Source organism: Oncorhynchus mykiss, chromosome 20 (genome assembly GCF_057628025.1).
Source record: "Oncorhynchus mykiss isolate SJ-2025 chromosome 20, ASM5762802v1, whole genome shotgun sequence".
NCBI classification, from domain to species: domain Eukaryota; kingdom Metazoa; phylum Chordata; class Actinopteri; order Salmoniformes; family Salmonidae; genus Oncorhynchus; species Oncorhynchus mykiss.
The window spans coordinates 44,754,479-44,773,712 of NC_143041.1; the positions used below are offsets into that span (position 1 = coordinate 44,754,479).

The 19,234-nt window shown below is 42.8% G+C and overlaps 1 protein-coding gene and 1 pseudogene across 1 annotated transcript in view; one reads left to right on the forward strand and one right to left on the reverse strand.

The window, feature by feature from the left end:
* Positions 1-8,663: 8,663 nt before the first annotated feature.
* Positions 8,664-9,239, reverse strand: LOC118942072 (epoxide hydrolase 1 pseudogene; annotated as a pseudogene).
* Positions 9,240-10,578: 1,339 nt separating this feature from the next.
* Positions 10,579-19,234, forward strand: part of LOC110499549 (uncharacterized) — a 60,142-nt gene continuing 51,486 nt past the window's right edge. Inside the window, exons 1-7 of the mRNA XM_090213134.1 lie at positions 10,579-11,036; positions 11,227-11,324; positions 13,308-13,380; positions 13,641-13,760; positions 14,121-14,237; positions 16,023-16,120; positions 18,165-18,280. Coding sequence (XP_090069260.1) covers positions 10,983-11,036; positions 11,227-11,324; positions 13,308-13,380; positions 13,641-13,760; positions 14,121-14,237; positions 16,023-16,120; positions 18,165-18,280 — 676 coding nt within the window. The 5' untranslated portion in view covers positions 10,579-10,982. The remainder of the gene's footprint in view (positions 11,037-11,226; positions 11,325-13,307; positions 13,381-13,640; positions 13,761-14,120; positions 14,238-16,022; positions 16,121-18,164; positions 18,281-19,234) is intronic.

Here is a 19,234-nt window from a genome sequence, read left to right on the forward strand (position 1 = left end):
CTTGTCACCAAAAGCACTCACAAACTTCTACAGATGCACAATTGAGAGTATCCTGTTGGGCTGTATCACCGCCTGGTACGGCAACTGCTCCGCCCACAACCGTAAGGCTCTCCAGAGGGTAGTGAGGTCTGCACAACGCATCACCGGGGGCAAACTACCTGCCCTCCAGGACACCTACACCACCCGATGTCACAGGAAGGCCATAAAGATCATCAAGGACAACAACCACCCGAGCCACTGCCTGTTCACCCCACTATCATCCAGAAGGCGAGGTCAGTACAGGTGCATCAAAGCTGGGACCGAGAGACTGAAAAACAGCTTCTATCAAGGCCATCAGACTGTTAAACAGCCACCACTAACATTGAGTGGCTGCTGCCAACACACTGACTCAACTCCAGCCACTTTAATAATGGGAAATATCACTAGCCACTTTAAACAATGCTACCTAGAATAATGTAGGGTATGTAAACATTATATATATCTCATATGTATATACTGTACTCTATCATCTACTGCATCTTTATGTAATACATGTATCACTAGCCACTAACTATGCCACTTTGTTTACATACTCATCTCATATGTATATACTGCACTCAATACCATCTACTGTATATATTGCCTATGCCGCTCTGTACCATCACTCATTCATATATCTTTATGTACATATTCTTTATCCCCTTATAGACACAAGTGTAAGGTAGTAGTTTTGGAATTGTTAGCTAGATTACTTGTTGGTTATTACTGCATTGTCGGAACTAGAAGCACAAGCATTTCGCTACACTCGCATTAACATCTGCTAACCATGTGTATGTGACATAACATTTAATTTGATATACCACAACCCCCTTGGGCATTATCACTTAGTATTACTATTAGGAAGTGTTGGTATGCAGGCTATAGCTGTGACTTGACATCACATTTGTCTAATGCGCCAAAACCAAGTGTTAACCTTAGTGAAATGTTTACAAGCCTCGAACCAGCAATGCAGTTTAAAAACATTTCAAGAGCAACAGTAAAATAACAATAGCGAGGCTATATTTACAGTGAGTGGAGGTAAATGGCTTGTGATATCAGTCTACTGCAGTGTTGAGTAACTGTCAGTGATGCCTTCTGCTTGGCAAATAACTGAAATCGCTCCTAAATTTGTGATTATACACTAGTGGTGTTGGTGTCTTGGTTTCATACAAGGCTACAGAAATGTGAATCGTAACATTCAAATTAGGCTGTTTTTGTTGGTGAGAACGTGGTGCACAGCCTGGCATTCACGGACAGTAGGACCGAACAAACTTTAAAATGTAAATAAGCTTCTGAAAGCTACACCCACTAGATGGCCTACAGCTAAAACCCCCCCACTAGTAGTCCTACAAATAAAAATGTCACAAACACATGGTTAGCAGCTGTTAATGAGTGTTGAAATGCTTGTGCTTCTGGTTCCCGACAGTGCAGTAATATCTAACAAGTAAACCAACTACACACATCTAAAGGGGTGAATGAGAATATGTACATATAAATCAATGGCCGAGCAGCTTAGGCAATATACAGTATAAATCTGAGTAATGTAAGAAACATTAGTGACTGATCAATATGTTAGTGGCCAGTCATTAGGTCTCCATGTAGGCAGCAGCCTCTGCGTTGGCAATGGCTGTTTAACGGTCTGATGGCTTTGAGAAGCTGTTCTTCCGTCTCTTGGGCCCAGCTTGATGCACCTGTACTGACCTCGCCTTCTAGATGGAAGCGGTGTGAACAGGCAATGGCTCGGGTGGTTGTCCTTATCTTCCTGTGCTATAGGTGTCATGGAGAGCAGGTAGTTTGCCCCCGGTGATATGTTGTGCAGACCGCACCACCCTCAGCCTTGCGGTTGAAGGCGGTGCAGGTGCCTTACCAGGCGGTGATACAGCCCGGCAGGATGCTCTGGATTGTGGATCTGTAGAAGTTAGTCCGTGTTTTGGGTAACAAGCAGAATTTCTTCAGTCTCCTGAGGTTGAAGAGGTGCTGTTGCGCCGCCTTCACCACACTGTGTTGGTGGACCATTTGTTTGTCGTTGATGTGTATGCCGAGGAACTTTCCACTTTCTCCACTGCTGTCCCTTGGATGTGGATAGGGGGCTGCTCCCTCTGCTGTTTCCTGAAGTCCACGATCAGCTCCTTTGTTTTGGTGAAGTTGAGTGAGAGGTTTTTTTTCCTGACACCACACTCCAAGTGCCTCATTGTTGGTAATCAAGCTCACTACTGTGTTGTCTGCAAACTTGATTGAGGCGTGCATGGCCACGCAGTCGTGGGTGAACAGATTACAAGAGGGGGCTGAGCACCCACCCTTGTGAGTCCCCAGTGTTGAGGGTCAGCGTGGTGGAGATGTTTCCTACCTTCACCACCTGGGGCGGCCCTTTAAATCCAGGACACAATTGCAAAGGGCGGGGTTCAGACCCAGGACCTCCAGCTTGATGATGAGCTTGGAGTGTACTATGGTGTTGAATGTTGAGCTGTAGTCAACGAACAGCATTCTGACAAGTATTCCTCTTGTCCAGATGGGATAGGGCAGAGTGATGGTGCAATTGCCATCTGTGGACCTGTTAGTGTGGTATGTAAACTGGAGTGGGTGGTCGGTAAGGTGGAGGTGATGAGAGACTTGTCAAGGATCCTAAAGCACATCATGATGACAGAAGTGAGTGCTATGGGGCGGTAGTCATTTAGTTTTTGTTATCTTTGCCTTCTTGGGTACAGGATCAATGGTGGCCACCTTGAAGCATGTGGGGACAGCAGACTGGCATAGGGAGCGACTGAATGTCTGTAAACACACCAGCCAGCTGGTCTGCGCGTTCTGAGGATACGCTTGGCATGCCGTCTGGGCCAGCACCCTTGCGAGGGTTAACATGTTTGTTTTATTCACATCAGCCATAGAGACGGAGGGGGCGCAGTTCTTGTTAGTGGGCCGTGACGGTGGCACTATCCTCAAAGCGCTCAAAAAAAATAAATAAGTGTTTAGTTTGTCTTCAAGCGTGACGTCGGTGTCCGTGACGTGGCTGGTTCTCTTATTGTAGTCTGTTATTTCCTGTCGACCCTGCTACATACGTCTTGTGGACTGAGCCGTTGAATTGCGACTCCACTTTGTCCCTGTACCGACATTTTGCTTGTTTGATTACCTTGCGAAGGGAATATTCATCCATATTCCCAGACATCTTTTCATTGTTAAATGCGGTGGTTCGCGCTTTCAGTTTTGCGAAAATGCCGACATTTATCCACGGTTTCTGGTTAGGGAAGTTTTTAATAGTCACAGTGAGTACAACATCTCCAATGCACTTCCTTATGAATTCACTCACCGAGTCGGCGTGTAGGTCGAGGTTTAAAATGACCAACAAAATGGAGTTATGGCCTGATACACCATGGTTGTCAACCAATCAGCATTCAGGGCACCAACCACCCAGTTTATAATACTGCATTAATAGCCAACACCTTTTTTAGTAGTCCCTTCTGACCTATTTATGAATACAGAAGAACAAAGCTCAATGACTGAGTCGCATCTCTTGCAACCGAACCGGTAGCACAAACGACCAGCCGGCTTAGGTAGCAACCTGATGTTTGTGACGTTACTACATCTCGTTGAAGTATGAAATAGTATGAACACTTCTACCAAAATATGTCAATCAATAATTGACTGTTGGTAACCTGTATAGAAAGTGACAATGCCCTCGAAGCCAGTGTTGAGGATATTGGCATAGTTGCCGGCCCTAGACGGAACCCAGTGCCAATATATCCTCCAAACACCGGCTTCCCAGGCATTAGCACTTAATGCACACGGTAGAAATACCCTACAAGCCAAGCAAAGGCCTATTCAACAAAGCCATTGTGTATTCCTAAATTAAGTCATAAATGCAGTGTGGTCAGATTAAATTACATGGACAGAGGGTGTTGCTGTGAACAGAGTTGATCCAAGCATTCAGACCTTACAATAGCAGTCAAGCACCCAGGTAAACGCCGCGACCACACACAAAAGTTACGTTACCTTTCTACCATTTCTAGAGCCATCAACACATACGCTCAATAAATACAAATATATGCGCCACACATTGGAAATGACCAACAAAATGCAATTAGTTTGTTAAGAGTGTAAGACAGTGCCGCCATCTGTTGGTAAATGTTAATTACTGCAACTCGAGTGTTTTTACCGGTGTGCTTGAGATACCCGGAGGTATTGCAATGTACTGAACAAGACTGGTGACTCGCGTCAATGCCTCGGTCTCGTCATTTAACATTCAAACAATTCGTTGCGATTGAACTGTAGTTGGTAAACTTGCTAGCTACTTCCAGAGACAAATTAGTGTCCACCTCCTGACCATTTTACACTCCCTAGCAGCAGTGGAACAAGTAGCCAAATTATCACACTTGAGTTAGAGTGAAGAAAATGACTCCTCAGTTACCCAGTAAAATACTACTTAAGTTAAGGTATAAAAATAATGTTACGTTCCTTACATTAAGCAAACCAGAGATCACGATTCTTGCGTTTGTCATTAATGGATAGGCAGAGGCACACGCCAACAATATTAATGAACTAAGCATGAGTGTTTATTAATGAGTTTGCCAGAGCAGAGTAGTAGGGATGTTCTCTTGATAAGGGAACATTACTATTTGACTTTTACTCCATTTTCCCCCTGACACCCAAAAGTGCTCGCTACATTTCAAATGCTTGTTGGACAGAAATGGTGTAAAAGTAGTCAAATAGTAAAGACACCCAAAAATGACTTTAGTATTTTAAATGTTGACCCCACTGCCTAACAGAGTTGGTCAGGTTGCCCTCATGTGTAGAGCGTTGATGACTGTTGCTGTTAACAAACTGGGGTTTTTGGGACATTTACTGACACTGGTCCTATTAGACAGGTGTCGTACATTAACTAAAACATTGACCATTCTGCCGCATTCGGAGTGCGTTAATAAATTCACTGGTCTATATTAAGATATTTCAACCGTGGAAACTACGCTACACAATGAACGACCAACATTTTGTAGTCGTTCAAATGATAAAAATATTTACAAGGAGGGACTGACCTGTTTCTGAGCCTTGACAAGTGACCATGAAAAGATTCCCAACCACAGCCATAGTATGAGATGACAGGAGGCCATGATCATAACGTTTCTCAGAGTAGGAGTGCTGATCTAGGAGAAAGCTGGGATGATGAACTGAAAGTCATTGACAGCCACCATACTGATCAAATCCTGCCTATTTGCTATTAAATATCCTTTGCTATTTATTTTAAAATGTGATCTGTTTAATGACTGCTGCCACATGAATTGCCTCTGAGGACATTAAAGTTGTCTGAATATGAATCACTTATCGGTGGCGTTTTGCTTATCGTTCTTTAGGATAAGTAGCCTATACTAGAGAGATGTGAAGTTTGAATTCAGTCTATATAAACCTGTCTATATAAAATTATCATTTTAAACTGTGGTGTACGTTCATTTTATCAATGTATTCTTCAATTTTATCCTGGATTTTTGTCCAAATGGCCCAGCGCTGATCTAGGATCAGGTCTCCCTGTCAGGTCCCCCTTAAACTTGCTCATACTGATCTAAAAGGCCAAACTGGAGTGCTGATCTAAAGTCAGTTTTACCTTTTATGTCACAAAGACATGGACAGAGGGTACCTGGTCTTAGATCAGCACTCAGACAATTTGTGACTACAGACAGCGGTGTTGACTGAACAGATTGACATGTCTACCCCTCTCTCTGTCAGGGACGACTCTCTCTCTGTAACCCTGAGCCCAGTCCAGGGACTATGTTTCTATAGAGGTTCATATGAATGACTGGCATCACCTCTACATTATGACTGAAATGAATATGTTGTCTGGTGTAGCTTGGGTATGTGCTGTAATGAAAGCAGTGTTGGTGTTGTGACTGTATATAGCCTCCTAAGTTACTTTGTGACCTGAATACCTACTTGTCATCTGGTTGAAACTGTATAATGTCTCGTCTTGGTTTTCTATTGCTTAAAATGTGTTTCTGACACCATCTTTCTGAAATATACAGTACTGTATGTCAGTCTAAACTGGATCACTAAATGACATGGTTAATTTTAATTATACACATTTTGCAGCATACAAAGGTTTACATTTTGTGTTCAACATCTTGTGAGTTATTGACTTGATGTTAATTTAATTTGTTTATTTGGATCCTCATAAGCTGACACCTTAGTGACTGCTGGTCTTCCTGGGGTCCACAGAAAATTCAGCATGGTTTCCTGGGACATAGATTAGGCTTAATCTAGACCTAGACTAAAAACCATGCTCAATGGAACACTACCATTGAAATATATTTTTAGTCCAGGACTAAACTTAAGATGTGTCCAGGTCACTCCTGGGAACCAGCCCCACAAATATCAGACACTAAACAGGAAGACATCACAGGAAGTGTCAAACTCGTTCCACGGACGGCCGAGTGTCTACAGGTGTTGTCGCTACTTGATTAATGAATAAAGCAGGAAGACACTACAGCACAAACAAACAACAGCACATGTCCAGGACATTACAGCACCTTTTTTTGCAATCTGGAAGACATCAGTATTGAAGTGCTGATCATTTCATTATTACAGTATAGGTCCATTATGTTGACTGTATAGCCTTAATATTACACCACCACAATCACTGAGCATGATCATATTGCAGTGTTAACATCACTGATAGACCAAGTATTTACCTGATAATCAGACAGTGCTTCTGATTTTATATCTTAGATTAACATTTAAATGTTTTTAGTACAAAGCTACAATTCCAAGCTGTAGTGTTATTATGTTCTGCAGTCCTGCTGGTTTTTCTTCCAGGCACTTGGCAGGAGTGGAGAGTCGACGTCTTGTATCCATCAACTCTACAACTTCTCCACCTTCTTCACAAACTGCAGCAGGTCGTCAGCCAGGAGCTGTGGCTCCTCGAAGGCAGCGAAGTGGCCTCCTCGGGTCATGTAAGAGTAGGTGTAGATGTTCCTGAACTTGGCTCTAGCCCACAACTGGGGCACGTGCCTTACCTCGTTGGGGAACGCAGCCAGGCCTGTAGGAACACATACACCCCCGTACTGAGGACACGAGAGACAGGTTAACAAACACAGACACATGTTTACATTCCCTGTAGGAACAGCCCGTGTCATATTAAATGGACAGACCCTGTAGGAACAGCCCGTGTCATATTAAACTGGACAGACCCTGTAGGAACAGCCCGTGTCATATTAAACTGGACAGACCCTGTAGGAACAGCCCGTGTCATATTAAACTGGACAGACCCTGTAGGAACAGCCCGTATCATATTAAATGGACAGACCCTGTAGGAACAGCCCATGTCATATTAAATGGACAGACCCTGTAGGAACAGCCCGTGTCATATTAAATGGACAGACCCTGTAGGAACAGCCCGTGTCATATTAAATGGACAGACCCTGTAGGAACAGCCCGTGTCATATTAAATGGACAGACCCTGTAGGAACAGCCCGTGTCATATTAAACTGCCCTGTAGGAACAGCCCGTGTCATATTAAATGGACAGACCCTGTAGGAACAGCCCATGTCATATTAAATGGACAGACCCTGTAGGAACAGCCCATGTCATATTAAATGGACAGACCCTGTAGGAACAGCCCGTGTCATATTAAAATGGACAGGCCCTGTAGGAACAGCCCGTGTCATATTAAATGGACAGACCCTGTAGGAACAGCCCGTGTCATATTAAATGGACAGACCCTGTAGGAACAGCCCGTGTCATATTAAATGGACAGACCCTGTAGGAACAGCTCGTGTCATATTAAACTGGACAGACCCTGTAGGAACAGCCCGTGTCATATTAAACTGGACAGGCCCTGCAGGAACAGCCCGTGTCATATTAAACTGGACAGACCCTGTAGGAACAGCCCGTGTCATATTAAATGGACAGACCCTGTAGGAACAGCCAGTGTCATATTAAATGGACAGACCCTGTAGGAACAGCCCGTGTCATATTAAATGGACAGACCCTGTAGGAACAGCCCTTGTCATATTAAATGGACAGACCCTATAGGAACAGCCCATGTCATATTAAATGGACAGACCCTGTAGGAACAGCCCGTGTCATATTAAACTGCCCTGTAGGAACAGCCCGTGTCATATTAAATGGACAGACCCTGTAGGAACAGCCCATGTCATATTAAATGGACAGACCCTGTAGGAACAGCCCATGTCATATTAAATGGACAGGCCCTGTAGGAACAGCCCGTGTCATATTAAATGGACAGACCCTGTAGGAACAGCCCATGTCATATTAAATGGACAGACCCTGTAGGAACAGCCCGTGTCATATTAAAATGGACAGGCCCTGTAGGAACAGCCCGTGTCATATTAAATGGACAGACCCTGTAGGAACAGCCCGTGTCATATTAAATGGACAGACCCTGTAGGAACAGCCGTGTCATATTAAATGGACAGACCCTGTAGGAACAGCTCGTGTCATATTAAACTGGACAGACCCTGTAGGAACAGCCCGTGTCATATTAAACTGGACAGGCCCTGCAGGAACAGCCCGTGTCATATTAAACTGGACAGACCCTGTAGGAACAGCCCGTGTCATATTAAATGGACAGACCCTGTAGGAACAGCCAGTGTCATATTAAATGGACAGACCCTGTAGGAACAGCCAGTGTCATATTAAATGGACAGGCCCTGTAGGAACAGCCCGTGCCATACTGGAGAACTATGCCACCACACATACAAACTCACTTATTATCCAGTCTGTCAATGTTGGTCTTTAAGTTCTCCTTGTAGAACCTCATGGAGGACACGATGGAGCCAGTGGTGGTCCAGTAGATCATGATGCTGGTCAGGGTGAACTTCCTTAGACAGGAACCAGGCTTTCTCAATGAACCAATCAACAGCCCTGTGTTTTATTCATTCTCCAATAAGAAACACTTTTCATGTGTCATGTGAATAGTCATTTACAACATTAACAACGTCTACACTGTATTTCTGATCAATTTGATGTTATTTTAATGGACAAAAAATGTGCTTTTCTTTAAACAAAGACATTTCTAAGTGACCCCAAACTTTTGAACGGTAGTGTATATTTGTCAATTCACAACCCAAAGTAAACAGGCTGAACTGTAGCTTCTACCTCTCCAGCCCCCCATCTTCCAAGTCCCTGTTGTTGAAGTCAGTCCAGGTGGAGAACTTCTCCAGTATGTAAGCAGCCAGGCCTACTGGAGAGTCATTCACTCCACAACCTGCAGGGGGAGACATTTGACAATATGATTAGTACGACTACTACAGCTAAACTATCAGAGGTCTGTGTGTCCTTGCATTAATTTATTTTACCAGGGAGTCATACTGAAACCATGGTCTCTTTTACAGCCCTGAAATACATACAATACACACGAAATACAAACCCCCAAAAGAAAGAAAAACAATAATAAAAAACAAAGACATTCATCGGTAATAAAGTCATCACTCAGCTTTCTGAATTGCCCTTGAGTAGGGGTGGGAAGAATATTTGGCTCAAGGGCCACATCACGATTTTGTAATTCAACGGAGGGCTGCATTTTTTAGGGGATTAATTGTTTGTTTAAATCAATTTGCGTGGGCCTCCCTAGTGGCGCAGCGGTCTAAGGCACTGCATAGCAGTGATAGTGTAACCAATGTGAAATGGCTAGCTAGTTAGCGGTGGTGCGCGCTAATAGCGTTTCAATCAGTGACCGTCACTTGCTCTGAGACCTTGAAGTAGTGGTTCCCCTTGCTCTGCAAGGGCCGTGGCTTTTGTGGAGCGATGGGTAACGATGCTTCGAGGGTGACTGTTGTCTGTGTGCAGAGGGTCCCTGGGGCGAGGAGAGGGACGGAAGCTATACTGTTACTACAGACCCGGGTGTTACTACAGACCCAGGTTTGATCCCGGAGCTGGCAGCGACCAGGAGACGCATGAGGCTGCGCACAATTGGCCAGGATAGGAGAGGGTTTGGCCCAGCGTCATCCAGGATATTAGAGTGTTTGGCTGGTCGTAATGTCCTTATCCTGTCGCACACTAGCAACTCCTGTGGCGGGTCGGGCACATGCACGCTGACAAGGTCGCCAGGTGCACAGTGTTTCCTCTGACACATTGGTGCGGCTGGCTTCCGGGTTAAGCGGCATTGTGTCAAGAAGCAGTGCTGCATGGTTGGGTTGTGTTTCGGAGGACGGCACGGTTCCCGACCTTCGCCTCTCCCGAGTACCTACGGGAGTTGCAGCGATGGGACAAGACTGTAACTATCATTTGGATACAATGAAATTGTTCAGAAAAAAGTGGTACATTTAAAAAATATATATATCTGGGCCCCCCCCCAAACTCAGAGCAGATCACTTTCAAATAACGTCTTCTCAAACGTTTTAGGATTTAGGTTGTGGTCAGGGTGTGCTAGTTTAATAATGTTATTTTTTGCAATACAACTAATAACTTATATGCGTCAAATAGTTGATCACCTGACGTATCATACGTGTCATATGACCTGGTTGACGTATTAGCGATACATTTAACCAGCTACAAATACAAGCACGTGAACATCATGCCCAATGGAATATGAACAGTTAGAATAGATCCACCAAAATCACAGACACTGGCGTGAATCTAGTTTCCTCATCTTTCGTGCCGACAACGGTATCGTTGGATTTTATCTGACCTGAATATATATCATTTGCATTGGAGCTGTTTGGTGTGTTTATATATTTTATTGTTGTTGTCTTGTGTTTTTTTGGGATCGTCGCCCAGAGGTTTCTGTAGCCGGTGGTTCTTCTGAGAAGTCGTTTTGTCCAGCTCGGGTAGTGACATTCTGTATCGGATTTCAATGTGTTACGTTGATCCCTTTTTTTATTTTTTTGCGAAGTTTGGAAGCATATTTTGAACGGAGGTTGTGATAATTTGTGAATGTATTAGATGTTTCTAAACTCACTGCAAGCACTTTCCCGTTTTATTTGTTCCGCGATCGTTGTGTTGAAAACCCCTCTGTACGTCGCATCATGGGAAACGTCAGTAGGAAGACTGGAGCCCAGGTCAGTTGGAGCCACCAAGCGGTGAGTCTGTTCAGACCGGGACAAGCACGGTGGCGGCAGCACACTGTTACATTCAACTTGATATCAGTCTGTTCTGAGAAGTAAACTATCGGAAGAGGCCTGTCAAACGAGTAAATTACCCGCAGCCATGAAACTTAATTACTACGTTAAGTGATTGTAGTTATGTGGCTGACCGGCTGTATTTGATCAGTTCGCCGTCAGGTGCAGTTCTCAGGCGATTTGGACGAAGGTGCGCCGTGCCATGGCGTCAGTGTGTGTGGCTGTCCGTGTTCGACCCTTGAACAAAAGGTCTGTTTTCTGAGTTATGCTGTCATTTTATTATGTAAACCCGCCTTCAATCGGAATGGACAATCCATAACAATGTTTTTTTTTCATGTTGCCATATCGGGATTGATAAAACTTGATTTATGATAATATGAATGAATCAGTGGGGTCTGTGCCATTTAAGAAGACGCAGGACGATCATTTCCTAATGGGAATTGCCTTATTTTTTAAAATTATTATTACAACATATTGGAAGGCCGTCATTAATTTTTCCATTCACCCAACTCAATCGATAGGTTCAGGATACTACATGATACTCGAATTTCCCCATGAAAGTTTACGACATAGGTGCACTGGTCTAGAGGTTTTTAATCAAGGTGACAGGTGTTTTTTTTTATATTCTTGAGTGGCTGGTCAGGGGCTGGAACGTAATTTACAAAAAATTGTAGATTGACAAATTGACCACAAGAAGCCCAAACAGTTTTGTTTGACTAAAACAATCATTTCAAACCTTGTTTACGTTTCTATATGATCAATTGTCTCATGTGTGGGAATACTTGGGAACATTTCTTAAATTAAAATAACTTGGAACTGATTTCCTGGTGTTTTTACAGTCTAATGTCCAACAATGAAAAGAGAAACACCTGCAGGTCACCAGTTGGGGAACTCTAGTCTAGTCACTAAGCGGTTTAGTAGTTACTGCCCCGGAGAGACAAAGTAAGAACACCAGAAACGTTAATTGGTTTGGAAGAGTTCCAGTGTTGGATAGCCATAGCCAGCTACCTAACATAGCATCCCTCTCTGTTGGATAGCCAGCTACCTAACATAGCATCCCTCTCTGTTGGATAGCCAGCTACCTAACATAGCATCCCTCTCTGTTGGATAGCCAGCTACCTAACATAGCATCCCTCTCTGTTGGATAGCCAGCTACCTAACATAGCATCCCTCTCTGTTGGATAGCCAGCTACCTAACATAGCATCCCTCTCTGTTGGATAGCCAGCTACCTAACATAGCATCCCTCTATGTTGGATAGCCAGCTACCTAACATAGCATCCCTCTATGTTGGATAGCCAGCTACCTAACATAGCATCCCTCTCTGTTGGATAGCCAGCTACCTAACATAGCATCCCTCTATGTTGGATAGCCAGCTACCTAACATAGCATCCCTCTCTGTTGGATAGCCAGCTACCTAACATGGCATCCCTCTCTGTTTTGAGCTGGTTGTTTGAGTAGGCTAACTAGCTATAACATATGCTTTCAGTTCTAGATTCATTCTCTGATCCTTTGATTAGTTTGACAAAAAATGTCAGTTAATGCTGCAAGAGCTCTGATAGGTTGGAGGATGTCCTCTGTATGTTGTCATAATTACTGTGTAAGTCTATGGAATGGGGTGAAAACCGTGAGCCTCCTAGGTTTTGTATTTTTAGTTGACGTAAGCAGAGGAGGACGAAAACTACCTGTGGTACACCATGGTGCTACCCTACAGAGTTCTGTTGAGGGCTACTGTAGACCTTCATTTCCTATTACTGTTTTAGTCAATTATTTGAGGACAAATATATTTAGTATAGTTTTACCTGAAAAATTATACCTTTAAATGTTTCACTTTAAAAAAAAAATATTCACTGAGGATGATGGTCCTCCCTTTCCTCCTCTGAGGAGCCTCCACTGGAATGAAGGCTATGTATAATTAGAAGAGTAATGAAATATATCCCTCAACATTATATATAGAATATAAATATAGTAATAATTTACTCAACACTTGAAGTCCAATGATTTTTTTTCAAAGATAAACTGCACAGTTCAAATTCTTGTTACCCGATAAGGTGTTTTCTTGTTCAAGTAAATTATCATCACGACTGACTGTAATTTATCGTCATGCCACTTACTCACCCACAAACTAACAATATATCGGCTGTAGGCCTACGTTGGACATTGTTTGCTGTTTTTCTACATAAAGCAGCCTGACTTCCTGTAAACTGCTCTAAAATCTCCACCCATTTTCACAGAGAAAAGGAAATGTCAGCGAAGGTGATTATCCACATGAAGGGGAAGACCACTTCTGTAGACGGAAACAACAAGGTCAATGCAGCATGCAATCATCAGAAACCTTCAGCTTTTGTTTTGAGTGACAGATTTTGGGGGAAGGAACTTAATAATAATAATAATAATAATAATAATAATAATAATAATAATAATAATAATAATAATAATAATAATAATAATGATGATATGGGAAATGTTTGTACAAATATCGGGACCAACCGAAGGTTCTAGAATGAAGATGGCACAATGACAATGGCTCTCCTGTTTAAATGAATCAAAACATTTTTTGTTTGTAGGACATACACAAAGGTATTCCTGGCATTGGCCTGACGGACCGAGGAAAACATTCATTCTCCTATGATTTCTCCTACGATTCTACTGATGTCAGAAGCCCTAACTTTGTGCCTCAGGAGAAGGTATCGCACAAACACACCTCTGAACCTGAAGCCACTCGCTGTTCATTAGCTATACCCTCAGTGGGACACCCTGTGGTCTGTTTTCTACGTGGAGGAGAGGCTGTGCAGTTTATCCAAACAGAAATAGTGTTTGGTAAAACATTGCAACACTTTAACTTTAGCAATAGCAGCATAAATAAATGCAAACTACGTCATTATTTTTGTGTCTCTGTTATCTTTAAGGTCTTATAGCTCTTTCTCCTCCAGAGCAGAACTCCCACATACCAACTGAACTTGCCCTGGTTTCACACATGCATCAGGCTTAACCCCTAATTCACCTCTTACCTCCCACCCCCTCCCTGCCATCCCTGTTCATTGCAGGTGTTTAAAGACTTGGGCTGTGATGTCCTGAAGGCAGCGTTTGAAGGTTACAACGCCTGTGTGTTCGCCTATGGACAAACCGGGTCAGGGAAGTCTTATACCATGATAGGAAACCCAGTAAGTCACCTAGGATTTTTTTTTTCTGTTTTTTTGTATTACAACTTTGAAATGGTGACTTTGAATTTTTTTTTTTAAGGGACATTTTTACAGTAAAATTCATAAATTAAGTGACGTTGACACCATCTGAAATGTAACTGGTGTGCGTCACTGCACTGTAGGAAGATGAAGAGCTAGTGGTGGCTGTGTGACGATTCGCACCACTCCTTACTCTGTTTACTACAAATATATGTTGTAACTTGTCACTGATCTTTAAGGGTTAGTGTGAAATGTTATCAATAAAGCCCTTTCTCAGCTTAACCAGAGTGGTTGAACTCGTGGATCCCATTTTTGTTTTGTTTTTTTTGTCTGCATTTTGCAGTTGCTAACTAGCGTTAGCTCAATTGCTAAGTAGCGTTAACACAATGACTGGATGTCTATTGGAACAGATGGCACAATGATTGTATGCTAACTCAAGTTAGCAATTGCTCGCAAAACTGCTTTCAACTTCATTCAAACTGCTGGCAGATACATAAAAATGGTATCCAAGCCTGTCTCAGCAGAAATATTTGTAATGAAATTGTATCGTAACAGTCAAGTTTGGACACACCTATTCATTCCAAGGTTCTTCTTTGTACTATTGTCTACATTGTAGAATAATAGTGAAGACATCAAAACTATTTAAATAACACATATGGAACCACTGCATATTTGAGTAATATCTACATGTAATTAAAGTTTAGGTTGGTTTACATTACCTCATTTTGTGACAGTTGGGCTGTAGGCGGCGACTCTAGCAGCTTGCTAGCTAGCTGGCTAAAAACCTCAAGATGGCCTTTTAGGTTCCTAATCAGATTTCTAATGAAATAATATGACCTGGCAAATATTCTTATACTGCTTCAATGTATTCTCAACCATAACTGCTACAAATAGAATGCCATCACAGTGAAAAAAACACATGGTTTGGGGCTGTTTTTAGGTGCAGGTTGGAATTTGTCATGAATCTTGCCATAGAGGGTTGCTGGCACAGCCACAAAGTCATAAAATGTTATTTTAAACCCTTACCTTAACCACACTGCTAACCCTAATGCCTAACCTTTTAAATTATGACCAAAAAGTGTATTTTTGTTCATGCATTGTTTTTTTAACAGTCGCTGAGATTATAGTTGGTTATCAATGCAAAGTAGACTGCTTAGGCTATTTAATGCAAAGCGTAACTAAGACTGCGGAATCTTGAAGTTGATTGGTGACAATTACATTTGACCTGTAATTTCAGACTGTCTTACAGAAGCAATTAGGGTTAAGTGTCTTCCTCCAGGACACATCAACCTTTCGGCTGTAGGTTTAATTATTTTGTGAAACCACTGTTTCTCTTTCAGAAACAACCTCTATTTTCCTGGTTCCATTTTCAACAAAAACGAGTTCGGTGGTAAAAATTAGAGTTTCATACTGCTCAACACCGCCCCGATGCCGCTCAACGACTTGTGCGCTCCGTAATGATATTTGTTCGGCAGGTGACTCCGTAGCAGAACCATGCAAGCAGCATAGGCAGGACTACGTCCAAGGTCCCGCCTTTATTTTTGTGACGTGAAACGACATTCCCATATTCCGCTGCGTTTTGTGTACGGTGGCGTAGACTCTTTAACTTCACATCAGATGCCCTGGCGGATTTCGTTGGTGTTTTTAGAAGTTATTGCGTGACTGGGTGTGTGTGTATATAGGACAGCAGAGGAGAGGGAGTACAGGATACACTGTACGGATGTTGAATGTACATGACCTCTCCTATTATACTTTCTTGTGTTCCAGGGAGATCTAGGTCTGATTCCACGGATCTGTGATGGACTGTTCTGTCACATATCAGAGATGGACCAGGTGGATGGGGCCTCCTGCCGCATAGAGGTCAGGTAAGAGTCAGGACTGGTGAGCAACTAATAACTACTACTGTAGGGTACAGTTGATTGCTAAAGCTACTGATTTCCTTGGGAGGGGGGGGGGGGGGGGGTGTAGAGAGAGACCACTAGCAGTTTAAAAAAGTGTGGCAGACAGTGTGGTCCAATGGTGTTGGCTTGTTCATTTGGCACCTATCTAAAATGTGACTAATTAGCTGAGGGTCGACCATGTACGGTCATCTCTATTGGTATTCGCAACGTTTACCTGTCCCGACTTTTAGCCAGTAGAGCAGATTAGAACAACTGGGGGAAGATGCGGTAAAGGAAGGTAAACATTGGCCTCTTCACTTTCTTTATGATAGGTCAGCTAGAGTCCCTCAGACTTAACTGCCAAACCCCATACAGTAGCGCTAGGATAGCTGAGCTAACTGCCAAACCCCATACAGTAGCGCTAGGATAGCTGAGCTAACTGCCAAAACCCCATACAGTAGCGCTAGGATAGCTGAGCTAACGGCCAAACCCCATACAGTAGCGCTAGGCTAGTTTACCTAATTGCCAAACCCCATAGAGGAGCGCTAGGATAGCTGAGCTTACTGCCAAACCCCATAGAGGAGCGCTAGGCTAGTTAACCTGACTGCTAGTTGGATGATGTAAGAGTACAGCGTGATTACAGTACATCTGTATGCCAATGAACATAAAGACAAACTGTCTTATACCAGCTCCGCTGCAGTAATTCCTATAGATTTTATGACTAAATAAAATACTTTCCCCAGCCGCTGTCAGAATATATTTTTTTATATAACTATTTTAATTAAATAAACATTCAGGGTATTAAAACTTAATCAGGTGGAAATGGTGTCTGCTTTTATTTTTGTGTGCTCAGGGAGGGATCGCTGTGAGTGTTAAAGTTGTTTCCAGACAACTAAGCAATAACGTTCCCTGTCTCTACTTCCTCCCACTCACAACCCCAACAGAATATATACTGTATCTTTCCTCACAACCCCAACAGAATATCTCTTTTCTCACAACCCCAACAGAATATATCTCTTTTCTCACAACCCCAACAGAATATATCTCTTTCCTCACAACCCCAACAGAATATCTCTCTTTCCTCACAAGCCCAACAGAATATCTCTCTTTCCTCACAAGCCCAACAGAATATCTCTCTTTCCTCACAAGCCCAACAGAATATCTCTCTTTCCTCACAAGCCCAACAGAATATCTCTCTTTCCTCACAAGCCCAACAGAATATCTCTCTTTCCTCACAAGCCCAACAGAATATCTCTTTCCTCACAAGCCCAACAGAATATCTCTCTTTCCTCACAAGCCCAACAGAATATCTCTCTTTCCTCACAAGCCCAACAGAATATCTCTTTCCTCACAAGCCCAACATAATATCTCTCTTTCCTCACAAGCCCAACAGAATATCTCTCTTTCCTCACAAGCCCAACAGAATATCTCTCTTTCCTCACAAGCCCAACAGAATATCTCTCTTTCCTCACAAGCCCAACAGAATATCTCTCTTTCCTCACAAGCCCAACAGAATATCTCTCTTTCCTCACAAGCCCAACAGAATATCTCTCTTTCCTCACAAGCCCAACAGAATATCTCTCTTTCCTCACAAGCCCAACAGAATATCTCTCTTTGTTCAGGCTGTGAAAAGATGACTTGCTTTGCTGTAGATGGCACTTTGATCTCTGTCAACAATAGATTAGGAAAATCTTGGCTTTTATTGTGTTTTTCTGACAGGATTGAATTAGGTAATTCACTAAGTGAGTGAAAATGATCTTGAAAATAGAATTTGTCAGTGGATGATTTGGATCAAGTGATGGTTGAATGAAAGCAGCTAGTCAGTGACTGAACAGGAAATGGAGTAGCTATCTTAACGTCTTCACAGAGTATCATGTGATGTGATTAAAGCTACTTATCACCCCCCTTCCCAACAAATAGCAAACACCTTTCTACAGCCTGTAGATACTGAAGGAAGCTTGCGGTCAATTGTTCTGCAGCCTGATGGTGATGTTTATGATGTGAAATGTTCCATGTCTTTGTTTGTTAGCTACCTGGAGATTTATAATGAGCGTGTACAGGACCTCCTCACGACTAAGACGGACCCAGGGAGCGGGTCAGGACTCCACCTCAGAGAACACCCCAAGGATGGGCCCTATGTGGAGAGTAAGACTTTATCACTCACTATCGCATTGATCAGGGGTCTACAACCTTTTCTTGCGCAGTCTTGGTACTCAAACTTGTGCCACATCAGCTTACACCGAGGTATGCGTGTGGTCTGAGCTATTCGCAACCACAGTTTACACCGAGGTATGCGTGGTCTGAGCTATTCGCAACCACAGCTCACGCTGTGGGTTTGGTTAGTCTGAAGAGCATTTCCTAAGGAGGGGTTTTTATTCGTAACAATGGGAAAGGCGCTTCCATGACGCCAGATCATATCTGTGTTCACGGGGGCGCGGCCGGTGACTAGTTAAACTTTACAGGGAATACAATTCTCCCAAAATGTAAAGGTTCAACATCACATTACATCATTTCACAAATAGTTTCATCTTTACTCATCCATTTTATACAACAATTAGATGCAACCACCATAATTGAGAAATGTTCACGTTCAGAGATATAGTTCTGTGTGTTTCCTGTCCTTTGTGAGGTCACCAAATGAAACACACTCAACATAACTGTCCCTTAAGTGTCCACGGACCCTTCCCACATTCTCACAAGTGGACATATACGGGTGAAGTCGGAAGCTTACGTACTCTTAGGTTGGAGTCATTAAAACGTGTTTATAGTTTTTTTAAGTCTGTTAGGACATCTACTTTGTGCATGACATGAGTAATCTTTCCAACAATTGTTTACAGACAGATTATTTCACTTATAATTCACTGTATCACAATTCCAGTGGGTCAGAAGTTTACATACACTAAGTTGACGGTGCCTTTTCCAGAAAATTATGTCATGGCTTTAGAAGCTTCTGATAGGTTAATTGACATCATTTGAGTCAATTGGAGATGTACCTGTGGATATATGTCAAAGCCTACATTCAAACTCAGTGCCTCTGCTTGACATCTTGGGAAAATCAAAAGAAATCAGCCAAGACCTCAGAGAAACTGTAGACCGCCA